At 50.4% G+C, this 13322-nt stretch overlaps 6 protein-coding genes and 1 non-coding gene across 7 annotated transcripts; 4 read left to right on the top strand and 3 right to left on the bottom strand.

The window, feature by feature from the left end:
- Positions 1-460: 460 nt before the first annotated feature.
- Positions 461-2227, bottom strand: ALT_5367 (prefoldin-like protein; the record flags this gene model as incomplete). The annotated part of the gene is made up of 1 exon (XM_033555181.2): positions 461-2227. One exon carries the CDS (start codon positions 2225-2227, stop codon positions 461-463), a length of 1767 nt encoding a protein of 588 aa, XP_033411072.2.
- A 334-nt stretch (positions 2228-2561) lies between these two features.
- Positions 2562-3820, top strand: ALT_5366 (TFIIH/NER complex subunit TFB3; the record flags this gene model as incomplete). The annotated part of the gene is made up of 3 exons (XM_033555182.1): positions 2562-2607; positions 2671-2911; positions 2968-3820. The coding sequence occupies 3 exons, from the start codon at positions 2562-2564 to the stop codon at positions 3818-3820; spliced, it is 1140 nt and encodes a 379-aa protein (XP_033411073.1).
- A 397-nt stretch (positions 3821-4217) lies between these two features.
- On the top strand, positions 4218-4304 carry ALT_t105. Its single transcript is given in 2 exon segments — positions 4218-4254; positions 4270-4304. It is a non-coding gene; the product is annotated as a tRNA-Gly (tRNA).
- Positions 4305-4643: 339 nt separating this feature from the next.
- On the top strand, positions 4644-5768 carry ALT_5365 (aldo/keto reductase; the record flags this gene model as incomplete). Its single annotated transcript, XM_033555183.2, has 1 exon — positions 4644-5768. One exon carries the CDS (start codon positions 4644-4646, stop codon positions 5766-5768), a length of 1125 nt encoding a protein of 374 aa, XP_033411074.1.
- A 364-nt stretch (positions 5769-6132) lies between these two features.
- On the top strand, positions 6133-7216 carry ALT_5364 (D-hexose-6-phosphate mutarotase; the record flags this gene model as incomplete). The annotated part of the gene is made up of 3 exons (XM_033555184.1): positions 6133-6378; positions 6447-6770; positions 6830-7216. The coding sequence occupies 3 exons, from the start codon at positions 6133-6135 to the stop codon at positions 7214-7216; spliced, it is 957 nt and encodes a 318-aa protein (XP_033411075.1).
- Positions 7217-7469: 253 nt separating this feature from the next.
- Positions 7470-9132, bottom strand: ALT_5363 (putative choline transport protein; the record flags this gene model as incomplete). The annotated part of the gene is made up of 4 exons (XM_089599900.1): positions 7470-7841; positions 7890-8263; positions 8323-8951; positions 9005-9132. 4 exons carry the CDS (start codon positions 9130-9132, stop codon positions 7470-7472), a joined length of 1503 nt encoding a protein of 500 aa, XP_089455777.1.
- A 768-nt stretch (positions 9133-9900) lies between these two features.
- ALT_5362 (salicylate decarboxylase) lies at positions 9901-11087 on the bottom strand (the record flags this gene model as incomplete). Its single annotated transcript, XM_033555186.2, has 3 exons — positions 9901-10363; positions 10608-10902; positions 10991-11087. The coding sequence occupies 3 exons, from the start codon at positions 11085-11087 to the stop codon at positions 9901-9903; spliced, it is 855 nt and encodes a 284-aa protein (XP_033411077.2).
- Positions 11088-13322: the final 2235 nt, after the last annotated feature.

Here is a 13322-nt window from a genome sequence, read left to right as displayed (position 1 = left end):
CGGACTCTTGGAGGGAAGACACATTATGTTCAATAGTTCTAGTCGAGCAACAAAGCGATGAATACGATGGAAATTTAATCTGACCATGTGTATCCTAAGAGCCAGCTCCACGCAAAATAGCGACGCCAGCCTGAACAGTCATGTAGAGGGTGAAACGTTACCGGATTTCCACATGCTCCAACCCATCAACCGTCCGTAAGTACTCTACTTGAGCACAGTACGTGCAGCTGATGAGCCGGGGACGAAATACAGTCAGAGAGCCCTCTTAGGCTTCGATCTTGGAATCTTCTCAAGACGATCATACCACTGGTTCAGATATGATCATGTCTCCGCCAGAGCTCCGGAGAGCAAGTGGCAGAGTGAGAATCCGATCTACACTCAGGAATATATCTCTACACAAGAAGAAGAGAAAGGACGAATGTTAATAGAATGGGTATATGCTCTCATGGCCATGGTACTCCTATGATTGCCTCATCCGCGCGGCTTTGAACTTGCTCACGCGCTTGGGGGCTTCATCGGTGTCGATGGGAACCATCTCGGGCTCGTCGTCCACGAACCCACCGTTCTGCTGAATCTTCCGGTTCCGCATCCTGTAGAACTCCGTCGCGATCTCTTTTCTGTGCAGCTGCTCGTCGAGCTCGTCTGGCTCGGGAGCGACGGCGGCTCCTTCTGAGACGGTTCGCTCGATAAGGGTATCGGCGAGTATCTTCCCCTCGGGACCTTCGGGTTGCGGTGGCGGCGACGGCTTTTCAATGATATCTGAGATTGGTTGCGAGAATGGTTTGGGTTGCCTTGGTTTGGCGGGGAAGAGAGGAATGGAATCTGGCGTTGGAGCCGCGGGCTTGCGAGGGGATGGGCGGGGGTCTGAGGCTCGGACGCCGTTGATCGGAGGAACGACGCTGGGTATCTCTTCCGTGGTTGCTTTCCTGGCACTCTTGAAGCGCGAGGCCTTCTTTGGACCGCCACTTGCTGCTTGTGTCTTCCCGTTCTGCTGGGTGCGTTCCACAACCGACTCCGCCATTGTGGGCACTTCAGGCTGCTTGGGTGGAAGAGTCTTCTTCTCAGGGACACCAGGTTTGGGCGCGGGAGCAATATCCAGCTCTTCGGCGAAAGCAACTTTTTTCTTCGGCTTGTTCCCCTTCACCGCCGTATCAACAGAATCGTCGGATTTCTCGATGCGAACAACAGTAGGCCGTTCAAGCTCCTCCCGAATATCCTCTGGAAGGGAAGTGGTATCTTTGCCCACGTTCCACAAGCCCTTGGCGTTCAACTTCTTCTCTAGCTCCCGCATCTGCCGATGATAGTCTTCGTCCAGGACAGGACGCGTCCTTCCAAATTCGTCTTCTTCCTCTTCCTCATCGTCATCAAAGTCATATTCTTCGTCAACAGAAACTTCGTCCGCATCTTCGTCTAGCTCAAGCTCGGCAACGACAGCTCCGACCTCATCCAAGCTGTATCGTAGCATCTCACGGCGTAGTTCTGCGTCTTCCGGGGGCTCATCGATATCAGTGACAGGCTGCTCTTGCGTTCCCGCAACCGATTGTGAAGATATAGTGCTCTCATCCTGCTTTTCGGCCTGATGATCCTCGGGGCCAGGAGTCTGGGTTTCTTCAGCCCCAGCCCGATCATTCTCAGCAGTGACAGGTGGAGTAACATTTTCCGCGTCTTTCGGCTTCGGAACCTCTGGTATGTCCTTAACACCGGCCTTTTTCAGAATTTCCAGGAGTTCTGGGGCCTGATTCCCAGGCGTAGAGGTTGAGCTGGAAATCACATTGCCATCCTCGTCGAGTTCCTCCATGATCTCCGTCATTTGAAAATCCGCAGTAGGTTCTGAGGGAAGTTGTTCGGAAGTTTCCAGCGCATAAAGCTGAGACTCTGCTTTGCGCAGCCTCTTTTCCATCGTCGCAACATTTTCCTTCACGTAGTCGATCCGCCTCGATATCAAATCGATAACTTGTCGCCTCGATCGTGTCACGCCTTGTTTCTCGCCCAGAATCACCTTGACTTCGTGTTCATTAACCAGCGACCCGCCGAAGTTGCGGCCTATGCGGAGGAAATCAGTTGTCGTAGCATTGTCGCCTAGATTGCTGATTTCCTCTTTCAATCCGTCGTATTCGGCCTCCCATGTCCGCCAATGATACAATGATTCCTGAAGTTTCAGGAGATTGTCCTCGAGTTCGAGGCGCTGACGCTCGAGGTCTTGTAAGTGGCCGTCTGGCACGCCCATGGTAGAGGTTCTCAAATATTTATCTTGTAGGAGTAGATAAAACGATCATATAGACTTTTATTGCATCTGACCTGACGCAAAACTGACTGGCCAGAAAATTTGCTGTAGGTATGCTCAGATTTTGATGGCTGAGGCGAAGAAGACAAAAGAAGTTCCGCAGCGCGGAACCGCGAACCATGCTTCTGATTGGCCCGTCCCTCCAGCTCTTCAACTATCAGCTAGCACCGTCATCGACATGAACATCTATCTCTGCTCTCGAAACTTGCTCACATCTGTTGAATTCTCTAACATCTTATCGAGTGGCTAGTTTCATCTGTCTTTTTGATTGTAAACCATGCCTTCTGATCGCGATGCCCTCGCGCATCGCGGGGATGAAGATGGTAAGTAACTACCTTATGCTTGCCAGATTTTCCTACGATCAAATGCTGAATGCACCTGTGTAGAGGTCTGTCCCGTTTGCAAATCATCCCGCTACTTAAACCCGGATATGCGATTCCTCATCAACCCAGAATGCTACCATAAGATGTGCGAGTCATGTGTGGATCGGATTTTCTCATCGGGCCCTGCCAACTGCCCTGTCGCGGGATGCCATAGAACTCTGCGGAAGAATCGTTTCAGAAAGCAGACCTTTGAGGATATCGGAGTGGAAAGGGAAGTGGATATACGTCGCCGAGTGATGTCAATGTAGGTTCTTTAATGCTCAGAGTTCTTTTTCTCTGAGCTGCGCTAATGTCATCCAGTCTAAATCGCCGTGAGGAGGAGTTCGACTCCAAACGGGCCTGGGACGATTTCCTTGAGCAGCGTGAAGAAATTATTGCAAACCTCGTCCACGGTACAGACGTAGCGAAGACAGAGGCGGATCTCCAGAAATACGCGCAAGAGAACATGAACTCCATTCGGGCCAACCGCGCTCTCGAAGCCCAGGAGGCATCGTCGTTCCAAGAGCAGCAGACACAGGAACAGGAACTCGCACGTATCCGCCGGGAGGAAGCAAGGCAGGAATACGAGAACGAGCGACGAGAAGTTATCGCTGGCCGAGAAGACTATCTCGCCCGGCTTGCAGCGGGAAAACCAGGCGATGCCGCCACCATCGCCCGGGAGAGCCACAAAGTCCTCCTCAAGAAATCATCTGCGCGGCGTAGCGAGGAAGATCGAATCCGTCAGAAGCAGGCCGCCCTGCGCAGCTCTGAGCTCAAGAAACTCGCCCAGGCTGCCACCACTGCGGACCGCGCCGGTCCAGCAGACACAGGTCTCATCAAGGGTCTCAAGAAGATCAAGACCCCGGAGCCCGAGAAGGCCTACGATCCATTTGGCGGCTACGTTCCCAACAAGCGCGACTACTATACCCTGCGCGATCACTACCCATCCAGTTACCTCGACCCAATCAGACAGGACACCCGTATGCAGGCAGGTGGGTACGATTTACGGGAGTATTATTCTCGTACCCTGCTCGAGGCGTTTGCAGGCTTAGGATGCTTTATCGATGAAGAAGTATCTAAACGTGATGCTACGAGCACACTTGGGAACCCAAAACCTGTGGCCACTGAGGGGGCAGCAATCGCTGCTGTATCGAGCTCTAAGGTAAAAACATGAATGTCATTCATTCTGATGTGATCGCCAGCATGGGTGCAGTTTCTTTTTTGATTTTTTGGGTTGACCCACAATTTTGGACCGGAGTTCAGGCGGGCTATCTATCGGGTTGGATATCTAGATGGAGCATAGCGATGGCGTTTTCTGGAATCGATTTTTGACTTTTCTCCCTCTTCACCTCTCTAACCTCTCTACACTCTATATTTGAAAAGCGCGAATGTCATAGAGCCAATTGATTTTCAAACCAACAAGATAAATTTTTCAGTTCATATTCATTCAATCAGAAATTCTCCATACAGAAAGAGGTGCGAAGAGAGAGAAATTTACTCTGCCAAAGCTAAATGGAATTGCAGGTGTAATGTGTCATCATTATTAACTCTGCCTTACTAACCATAACAGCGCGCCAATGGTCTAGTGGTTAGGATGCGGTCCTCCCATTCCCCAACTGGGCAAGACCGAGACACGAGTTCGAATCCCGTTTGGCGCACTCTTTTTGCTTGAAAGTTTTTGGCATGGTCCTGACAATCTCCCTTTGCGAGACGGAACATGACTTAATGATTTTTGCGAGTCATGGCGCCCTTGCCATCAGCCTGGCAAATGTAATATGCAGGGTGGATGGAGGCGAGTCGGACATGTCTCCCGGGAACCCTCAGATATCTGGCCACCACAATGACGAAGGGGGCTAATACTTGTGTATATATTTCCCCAAGAGTAATTGGATATCCTGTGCCGTTGTATGACACTTGCTTCCTACTCTGTGCATAGCCTAGTCCGAGCACACATAGAATCGATTACGTTTGTATATTGATACCCTTAATTACGCAAAATGTCAGTCGCAGGAAGTCAGTATGTCTTGCAGACAGGGCTGGCATCCGGCATGTCCGCTACAGAAGGACCAATGCACTCGCCGCACCCGAATCCCGTTGACCCCAAGATGAGCGAGGAGTCTTATGTGTTGCCCAGTGAAATCATACCAGACTCGAGGGCCCGAATCACACTGCGAGGAAAGGCCCACGATGTTCTAGTGCCATATATATGCATCGGTGCCTGGTCCTGGGGCGATAAAGCCACGTGGAAATACGATGCCGAACGTGACCTTCCGAGAATCCGAGCTGCTTGGTCGAGGTTGCGAGAGGTCGGGTTAACTTTTGTTGACACGGCCCCTGCGTATGGTGACGGAGACAGCGAGCGTATCTGTGGCCAGCTGTTCAAGGATATGAGGCGGGAGGAATTCATCATACAGACAAAATGGATGTCATGGCCCGACCCGACGAACGTCTTCCTCCAATCGCACGGCCCGGAAAACAAGCTCAGGAGCTCGTTGGAGAGGCTTGGCCTTGAATATGTGGATGTCTACCTTGTCCATGGACCAACTCACCTTAGCATGATATCGACCGTCGCGCAGGGCCTTGCGAATTGCGTCAACAGTGGGTTGGCACGGACCGTTGGCGTTGCCAATTATGATAAAGACGATATGATCAAAATGGCCAATGAGCTCGACAAGCATGGCGTCCCCCTGGCGATCAATCAGTGCGAGTACTCCGTCATCAGAAGACATCCAGAAGTTCATGGATTAATCCGTGAATGCCGCCAAAGAGGAATCGTCTTCCAGGGATATGCATCGCTGGGAGAGGGGCGCCTGTCGAACAAGTACTCTCGATTCTATGAGCCTCCGCGGACTTATCGTTTCAGTAGCTATCCCATGCACATGCTCGAGCCAACCTTGATCGTGCTTGAACGAATTGCTGAAGAAAGGCGTGTCCCAGTGGCTGCTGTGGCATTGAATTTCAGTATCAACAAGGGAGTTCTTCCTCTGGTGGGAATTCGGAGTGGTGAGCAAGCGGGGCAGGACATGCAGGCTCTAGGTTGGCGCCTGACACCAGACGAGATGCGACGGATTGAGGCCGTGAGTATCGAGGGACATACCACGGTACTGTGGCAGCATGGTTAGAGGCATTGCAATAGTTAGTACTTTTACAATCAGATCGCTTCCTTGATCGTTTTAAGCATAGAACTCGGACACGACAGTATAGTAGTCGGAGCTGGAAAAGTAATCAATGAACAAATGGCGAATTATTTCAATTAACACTGTAGGTTATGGTAGGCAAAATTCTCAACTGTGGGCTGGCTTGATGTCAGTCGGAGTCATATGTGGTGGAATAATAGGGCGACGATTATGATGTTGTTGCCCCGCCTCCCCTCAGTCCCGTCGTAGCACTCCCCGCATAACACCAAGCCCAACGACCATCTTCGCTCTTTAGATTCTCAAACCCACAAGTCTAGCCTAAGACCTGCTTGAATCTGACATCGGAAAAATGGAGCGGTCTAACAAGCCCTCAGCCATTGGTGTGGCCGCATCACTACCCCAGCCCACCATCACCTTCCGCGAGAACAAGATCGAGGCCACCTTGCCCACCGGCGAGTCAGTCACCGTTCACTTGTATGGAGCAACGGTCACCTCGTGGAAGCTTGCAAATGGACGGGAACAGTTGTTCATGAGTGAAAAGGCTCACTTGGATGGCTCCAAGCCTATTCGTGGTGGCATTCCCGTTGTGTTCCCTGTACGTCTATCCAAGATCTCCTTAACTGGAGCTAGACAGCAGGACTGATTTAATTCTATTTGATATAGGTCTTCGGTCCTCCTCCTCCCAACCACGCTACCTCTTCCCTCTCACAGCATGGCTTTGCGCGCAACTCCAACTGGGAGTTCCTGGGCAAGTCATCGTCCGAATCGCTAGGAAAGAAGGACTGTGATGATTCCGTCAAGCTCGACTTTGGTCTGTCTCATACTATGCTGAGCGAGGAATTCCGGAAGGCTTGGCCGTATGAGTTCGGCCTTTTGTACAGTGTCACCTTGTCCAAGGAGGGTCTGGAAACATCCCTGCAAGTGCAGAACAAGGGCAACCAGAATTTCGACTTCCAGGTTCTGATGCACACCTATCTCAGCATTGATGTAAGCTGCCTGTATCCTGTCACTGTTGCAGTGCGTTGCTAATTGCCAATGCCTCTCAGGATATCTCGCAGATCCGGGTTAAGAACCTCGAATCCAAGACCTACATCGATAAGACCCAAAACGCTACTACGCACACTGAGACTTCGCCTGCACTGGAGATCAACAAGGAGACAGATCGTGTGTACAAAGCACTGGACCCTAAGGTTCCCATCATCGTGGCATCTGTCGCTGACGACAAGCCTATTTTCTCTGTTACACGCGAGGGATTGAACGATATCGTTGTCTGGAATCCTTGGATCGAGAAGGCGAAGGGCATGGCCGATTTTGCCCCGGATGATGCATACAAGAAGATGATTTGCATCGAGGCTGGCTCCGTTGCTGGCTGGCAGACCCTCGAGGCTGGCGAGTCCTGGGAGGGAAGTCAGTCAATTCGCCCGAGACTGTAGATGCAATGGCCGGGTTGATCTTCTCCTTTACTGAATGATGATGATAGCGAACTCTTGTGATGCCTTAAGGAACTAACTTAAACAAACTTGCAGCCGAGAGTGCCCCTCAAGGCTCCAATTGAAAGTAGTTCTTGCTGGACTTATGCTGGGTTCCGCCCATTGCCTTGGATAGATTTCAATTGCTAATATTACACGTTGCGGCATCCGAGAGATAGGCATTCAAACATTCATATGGTTTTCGGGCAGCCTTCTGTCAGGAGGGTCCCTCCTTCTCTGTCTCCAACACGGCAGGAAGACTTTGCGCGATCTCGGCGCTGTATTGCGGCCCTGTGTAATCACGTCTTCCGCGAACAAACCACCATAACGCAGTCAAAGTGACTAGTCCTCCAGCAATAACACTCGAATAGTTCATATTGTGGACTGTGACCGGGAAGGTGAGTGGAAAGCAGAAGAAAACAATAGTAACGAGAATATAGACCACAGCCACTCCGTTCACTACCAAGCCTGTCTTCCTCCCCATGTAGAAAGGTCCAGGCACTATATTCTTCCGGCCTGTCAGCACATGAGGCAGAATAGCCCCTAGATAGGACAGAGTGCTCAGCACGACATAGGACGATAGTAGTGCCTGGAATGCGGTAGTACTGCTTATGTATATGCAACCCAGGAAACTCACCATACCAGCCATGGCTACAGTGGCCCGGATGGGATTCTTCTGTGTTGGATGGACATGACTGAAGTATGAGGCGAAAGGCGTTGCGTTGTCACGAGCCAGACTCCACCACATGCGGCCGCCGGTGATGTAGACTCCAACTAGGGTTGGAAACGCGGTCACGAAGAGCACCGCAACCAGTCCGACTGCCCCCTGCCGGGATCCAGTGGCTTGTCGGTAGATTTCTGCTGTTGGGAAAGACGAGAACTCGCTATGTAAGACAGCGTCGAGGTCCTCAATGGAGTAGAACAGAGCAATTAGGTAGACAAAGGTGGTGATAAAGGCAGTTAGCATCTGGAGCATCGTTCCTTGAGGGATTCTGATTCCGGGCTTCACAACTATGTAGAAAGCATTGTTACCCAGGGAAGTAGTATACTTAAGGAGCAAGATCACTAACCTTCTTCGGAAAGATGGGTGATGCAGTCAGGGACTCCGATTGAGAAGGCCGGGTTGATCAAACCTATGAGGAAACAAATACCATCCGACCAACCGCCGGTGTTGTTGTGATATCTTCCCCAAACCTCAGCATTGCTTGTATGCTTTCTCGGCATGACGGCGAGGACAATGACAGTCACCAATAGGCCACACATAGAGAGAACAAGGGCAACTCGGTTCAACATAGGGATGAGGTTATTCCCGAAACAAACCACCGCGCAACATATCCAAGCGAGCAGTTGGAAAACGATGAACACCTGCCACGAATGCCATTGCGAGCCGGGGTTGAGGAGCATGTACATGGTCACAGCTTCGTTTCCGAGCATGGAGCTAATCGACGCAGCCGACAGAAGCCAGGCACAAGCATTCAGGTACCCGGTCAGAAAGCCAACAAACCGTCCGTATTCTTGGCTCGACACCGATGCCCAATAATAAACTCCCCCGGCTGATGGCATAGAAGACGCGAGTTCGGACAGGGACGCGGATATGAGTGTATAGAATATACTGACAAGTATGAGGCCGTACAGTATTGCCATGGGGCCTCCATCTTGCAGAGCTGCAACGATCGTTCCTCCAGTAACGGCCCAGGCACTACGCAACATATCAGCAAACAGTACAGATGGCTGGCCTTGTCCTTGACCTACTTCGCAATGACAATACCGAGACTGACCAAGCTGAAGAGATCAAAGTGTCTTCTCAGCTCCTGCTTGTGGCCTAAGGCAGCCTCTAAACGTGCATCGTCCATCATGTTGGGATCATAGGAAGTATCCATTTGGCTGATTGGGGAACAAATGCAGAGGTAGAAGAGAAGTCCAGTCTTTCTTGTACAACAAAGACTGGTACACTCGATGTGCCACAGGTGAGTTATTCGGTGGCATGTGCTCCCTTAAACCACTTACCTTACTTCCTAACTCTTACCTCCTACTCCATGCAAGGAGGTGTGGCTGCCCCCATATGGACGCCACGTGGGTTGCATATCTGAAGGCTTACTTGGTCATCAAGTCGCCGATGCCATGGCCAGCCTTAGAATATCATGTTATCCATCCCGAGCATACGCCGCGGTCGGGATGGGATATGGTACAATTTGACAAGCTGTGGTATGATAAGATGAGCAACGCAGCTGAGAGCAGTCTCTCAGGACCTTTGACAACGTTTGGAAGTACTTCTACAACCGCTAGATGGGTAAGAGAACTTTTTGCTCTTGCGATCCCCACGCAAGGGGGAGCTGAGGTAGTATTTTCCTGTCGATCCTCGCCACTGAGTCTGCATTCTCGGGCATATTCATTGGCTTTTCGATTGTTCTCTGCTATTTCCATATCTGGGTAAAGTGACGAGAATACTTCCGGTGGATGCTGGTGGAATTCTAACTAGAAAGAGGACCTAATGCAGACCATTTCATGTCTCAACCACGTGCTGCTCGATGAAGTCCGTCTTCAGCCAACTCTTTCGCCAAAGTAACTACTTTTGGGATCATCAGCTTGTCCAATATTATCGCCCTTACCTTGGTCTCTGAGTTGTGAAAGTCACAGCCTTGTTTATATCAGTCCTTCGCCTGATTATTTAGTATGTCGTCAAAGTGACCGTACTTGAATGGATTTTGAGTCGAAAGGACTAGGTAATTGCCATGTTTACATATTATCACGTTCAATCGTACAACCTCCGAAAATCCACTAATTGCCAGAGGAGACCAGTTGACAGGGGCTTCGGAATCGTGAAAGTCACTCAATTCCAGCAGTTTCTTCGCATTGTCTCGACCGATCCAACGATACAAATCAACACCTCCAACTGCCTCCTGAATGGCCTTCGCACCATTATCCCACCAGCCACAGCCATTTTTGGTCATCTCATATGGGTAGTCAATGCTGAAGAGGACGCGGTCGGCGACTATCTCGTCCATCACATACTTGAGTGTCACCGTGGAGAAGTGTCTCTTAAAATAATCATAAACGGTCTTCTTGCACATGACTTTGCCCTTCCCTTCAGCAATGGACTTCTCGACATTCCTGGAACCAGTGGTTTATACGCCAAAAGTCAAAGGGAATGTGTTCTCCCTGATGAACAATGATAACTTTCGCTGTGGGAAGTCGGTCAAACACGCAATTGCTGATCAATCTCAGAGTATGCAGACTCACCCCATTAGCGAAAGATAGAGGTGGTCCGATTAAGAATGGACGCTGACTGTACAATTTTTCCAGGATCACATCGGCAGCAGCAGCAGTGTGGATATAAAGGGGAACGTCGAGCTACCGTGAGGACCTTCCAAAAGGCATCGTACTGAGATTGGTCGTAGAAGAGGTATGTTTCGCCATTCGGACCGGCATGTTGGAAATCACACAGCAAAGGAAGCCGAGCTTCCTGATGCAGCGGCGAAGCTCCTGGCCAGCCTGAACTGGATCATGCATTGACAGGCAGGCAAAAGCTCCCAGGCGGTCTCGGTGCTCCTTGATATGCTCTGCGATCCAATTGTTCATCAGAGTCGCTGTCTTTTCCGCCTCGGTTTTATCCGCAATGCCCAGGATCCCAGGGACGGTCAAGGAGACGACTGTATACCCGATACCGTGTTGTGTTCGTTGGATAATGGGAGACGTTCCCCCCGGTGATATCATGGATTTGGCGCACGTAGCGCTCACGGTCCCAAGGAGCGATGTACAAGCTGGAGTCTCGCATCGACTTCTCCGCCAGGCCAGAGTATTCATATGCTTCCTCTAGGGCAACCTTTCCAAGCATATGGGATCATAAACCAGGATGAGATAATGCAATGAAAAACTGGTCTTGCTTTGAATTGCCGCAGTTGATTCAGCGGCTGGACGGAGACAATCAGCTTCGGCATTGTATCTCAAAATCGGGGTGATAGCCTGATGATGGACGACGAATCACTTGGAGCCCTCGTGCCGGCTAGAACAGCCAGTTGCATAGAGATCCACGAAGGGAGAGTGGCTCCCAAAAACCGCATGCGATTACCGATCACAAGGCTCATGGTATAGACCCGGACTCGATGCTCCCACTCGACTAGGTCAACTCTGAACATCAAATGGGTTGAGATGTTTTCCATTCAGCTGCGTCATTGTCGATGACAGCTACTGATGTGCAGACCGACTGCAGATACACAGTTTGATTCTATAATCGGAAACACGTGAAGGAATGATGAGACCTATCAATTGTCTGGTTTCACTCCTTCGGGCCAATGTGTGCCGACTAAGGGAGATTAAGTGACAGGACGATCATTATCTGCTGTTTCCATGCTAACCACCTTTATTCTCGTTATCGCAACCCTAGAAGCTCACAGCGTCAGAACACCAGGTGGGCCCGGCGCTCTTGGAAAGTGATGGCTGCTTCGACACGAGGAAGCGTTTAACTGTCCATCTGGGCAGCCACAAAGCCTGCGAAGCGAAGATGAGCTTCAGTTCTGAATCGAATTTGGTTACAGGCATTTAAAATCTCGTGCGACCATAGACCTACGCTGGAGCGAGGCGTTCGGAGGCGTTCTTCCAGGACTCCTCCACTTGCTAAACATACGCGTGGTCCTCGGAGGGATAAAGAATTCCAGAAGAGTGTGGCTGGAAATCCTGGCTCCTCTACTTGCGATTTGCAAAGAATGACTCTTTGTAATCTATCTGGGGATGGTGTACATGGTTCTGCCATGTCGGTTATTTGCCCTCTTCTTCTGAACAACTTGCGGAGAAATATGCCTTTTGAGATTGAATTCGGCACTGAAGCCTTACATATTGGAGAATGCGTTGGCTGGTACGAGACATGTACGAATGACTCCAATCAATGCTTGACCGCTATTTAGACAATTGGACTGAGGATGATTGAAGAAGTTTGATCTCAACCGAACACATACACAGCTATTGTGCATCACCGGGTGAGCAGTGTGAGCACCTGCCAGGAAAGCAAAGCGTGGAATAGCTCACCATTGAGCGTCCGAACACACCTCGAGGACTACTGCGCGCCCTATTTGCTTTAAGCTTGCCATTAAGCTGACCCTGGCCGTCTTGCGCAAGTCGTAAGGACAAGCGAACCCTGTTCGGGCCTGGGCACAAATGCGTCTCCTAGATGTTGTAGTGCCGGAGACGGTTCTCCTTACATACGAAATTACATCCTTGAATACCCTTGGTTTCAGAAGAGATCAACCTAGGGAGGAAAGCTCGCTTACAGACGCTTAATGGGGAACTATGCAGATGCTTCTCCAACTGGCCTTGGCTGCGCTTAACACGGCAAACGCATGTGATGGCGTTCAAGCACCTCCCTCACTTGAGAAGACCTTGGTTAGATGTGCAAGGGAAATAAGGACTCAAAGATAAATAACTCAAACATGATTCGAATGGAACGACAACAGTGGGTCATACAATTTTGTTGCTCGTGCTCCCCAGCCTGTCATCTTGTTCGGAGTCCCCGCTCGAGTGGCCGGAGTTGGGAAACATTCAAGCATTCTTCAATGCGTAAGAATGCACTCAAACAGTGTTGCTGAACAATGAGTGTTTCTTTGAGTGTGGATGTAGGCAATGGTCCTTACGACCTGTGGTCCCAGCGTCCCTTGCGTTGAACTCTCCCTTCCCTCCCTTCCTTCCCTTGCTTCATCTGGGTCTGGAGTCTGACAAATTACCATGCAACAAATGAGGGATTGCGAGCTGTATCGTTTCAGGTCTGACACAAAAATTCGGGATGATAATGCGGTCAATCAATGTTTGGATACGCGGACCATTTGACATCCCTGAGACATCATGGCTCATAGTGAACTGGCTGATAGAGCTCGATCTCAATCTTTTAAACCAGTAAACGGCGATGCAACCTTGACATCACATACCGAACTGAAGCTGTTTGCTTCGGATGAGCAATAGCACTCATTGTCGGATTGCCCATCTGTTGCGCTCCATTGTCACGATGGGGAACGTGTCGCCCACTCCGCACCAGCTGCTCACGGAGTCTGTCATTTTCTGGAGCATTGCCACTGTTCTCTAC

Source organism: Aspergillus lentulus (genome assembly GCF_001445615.1).
Source record: "Aspergillus lentulus DNA, contig: Alt09, strain: IFM 54703, whole genome shotgun sequence".
Taxonomy (NCBI): Eukaryota; Fungi; Ascomycota; class Eurotiomycetes; order Eurotiales; family Aspergillaceae; genus Aspergillus; species Aspergillus lentulus.
The sequence above is the reverse complement of the archived record's forward strand: the minus strand, read 5'-3'. Positions and strand labels throughout refer to the sequence as shown.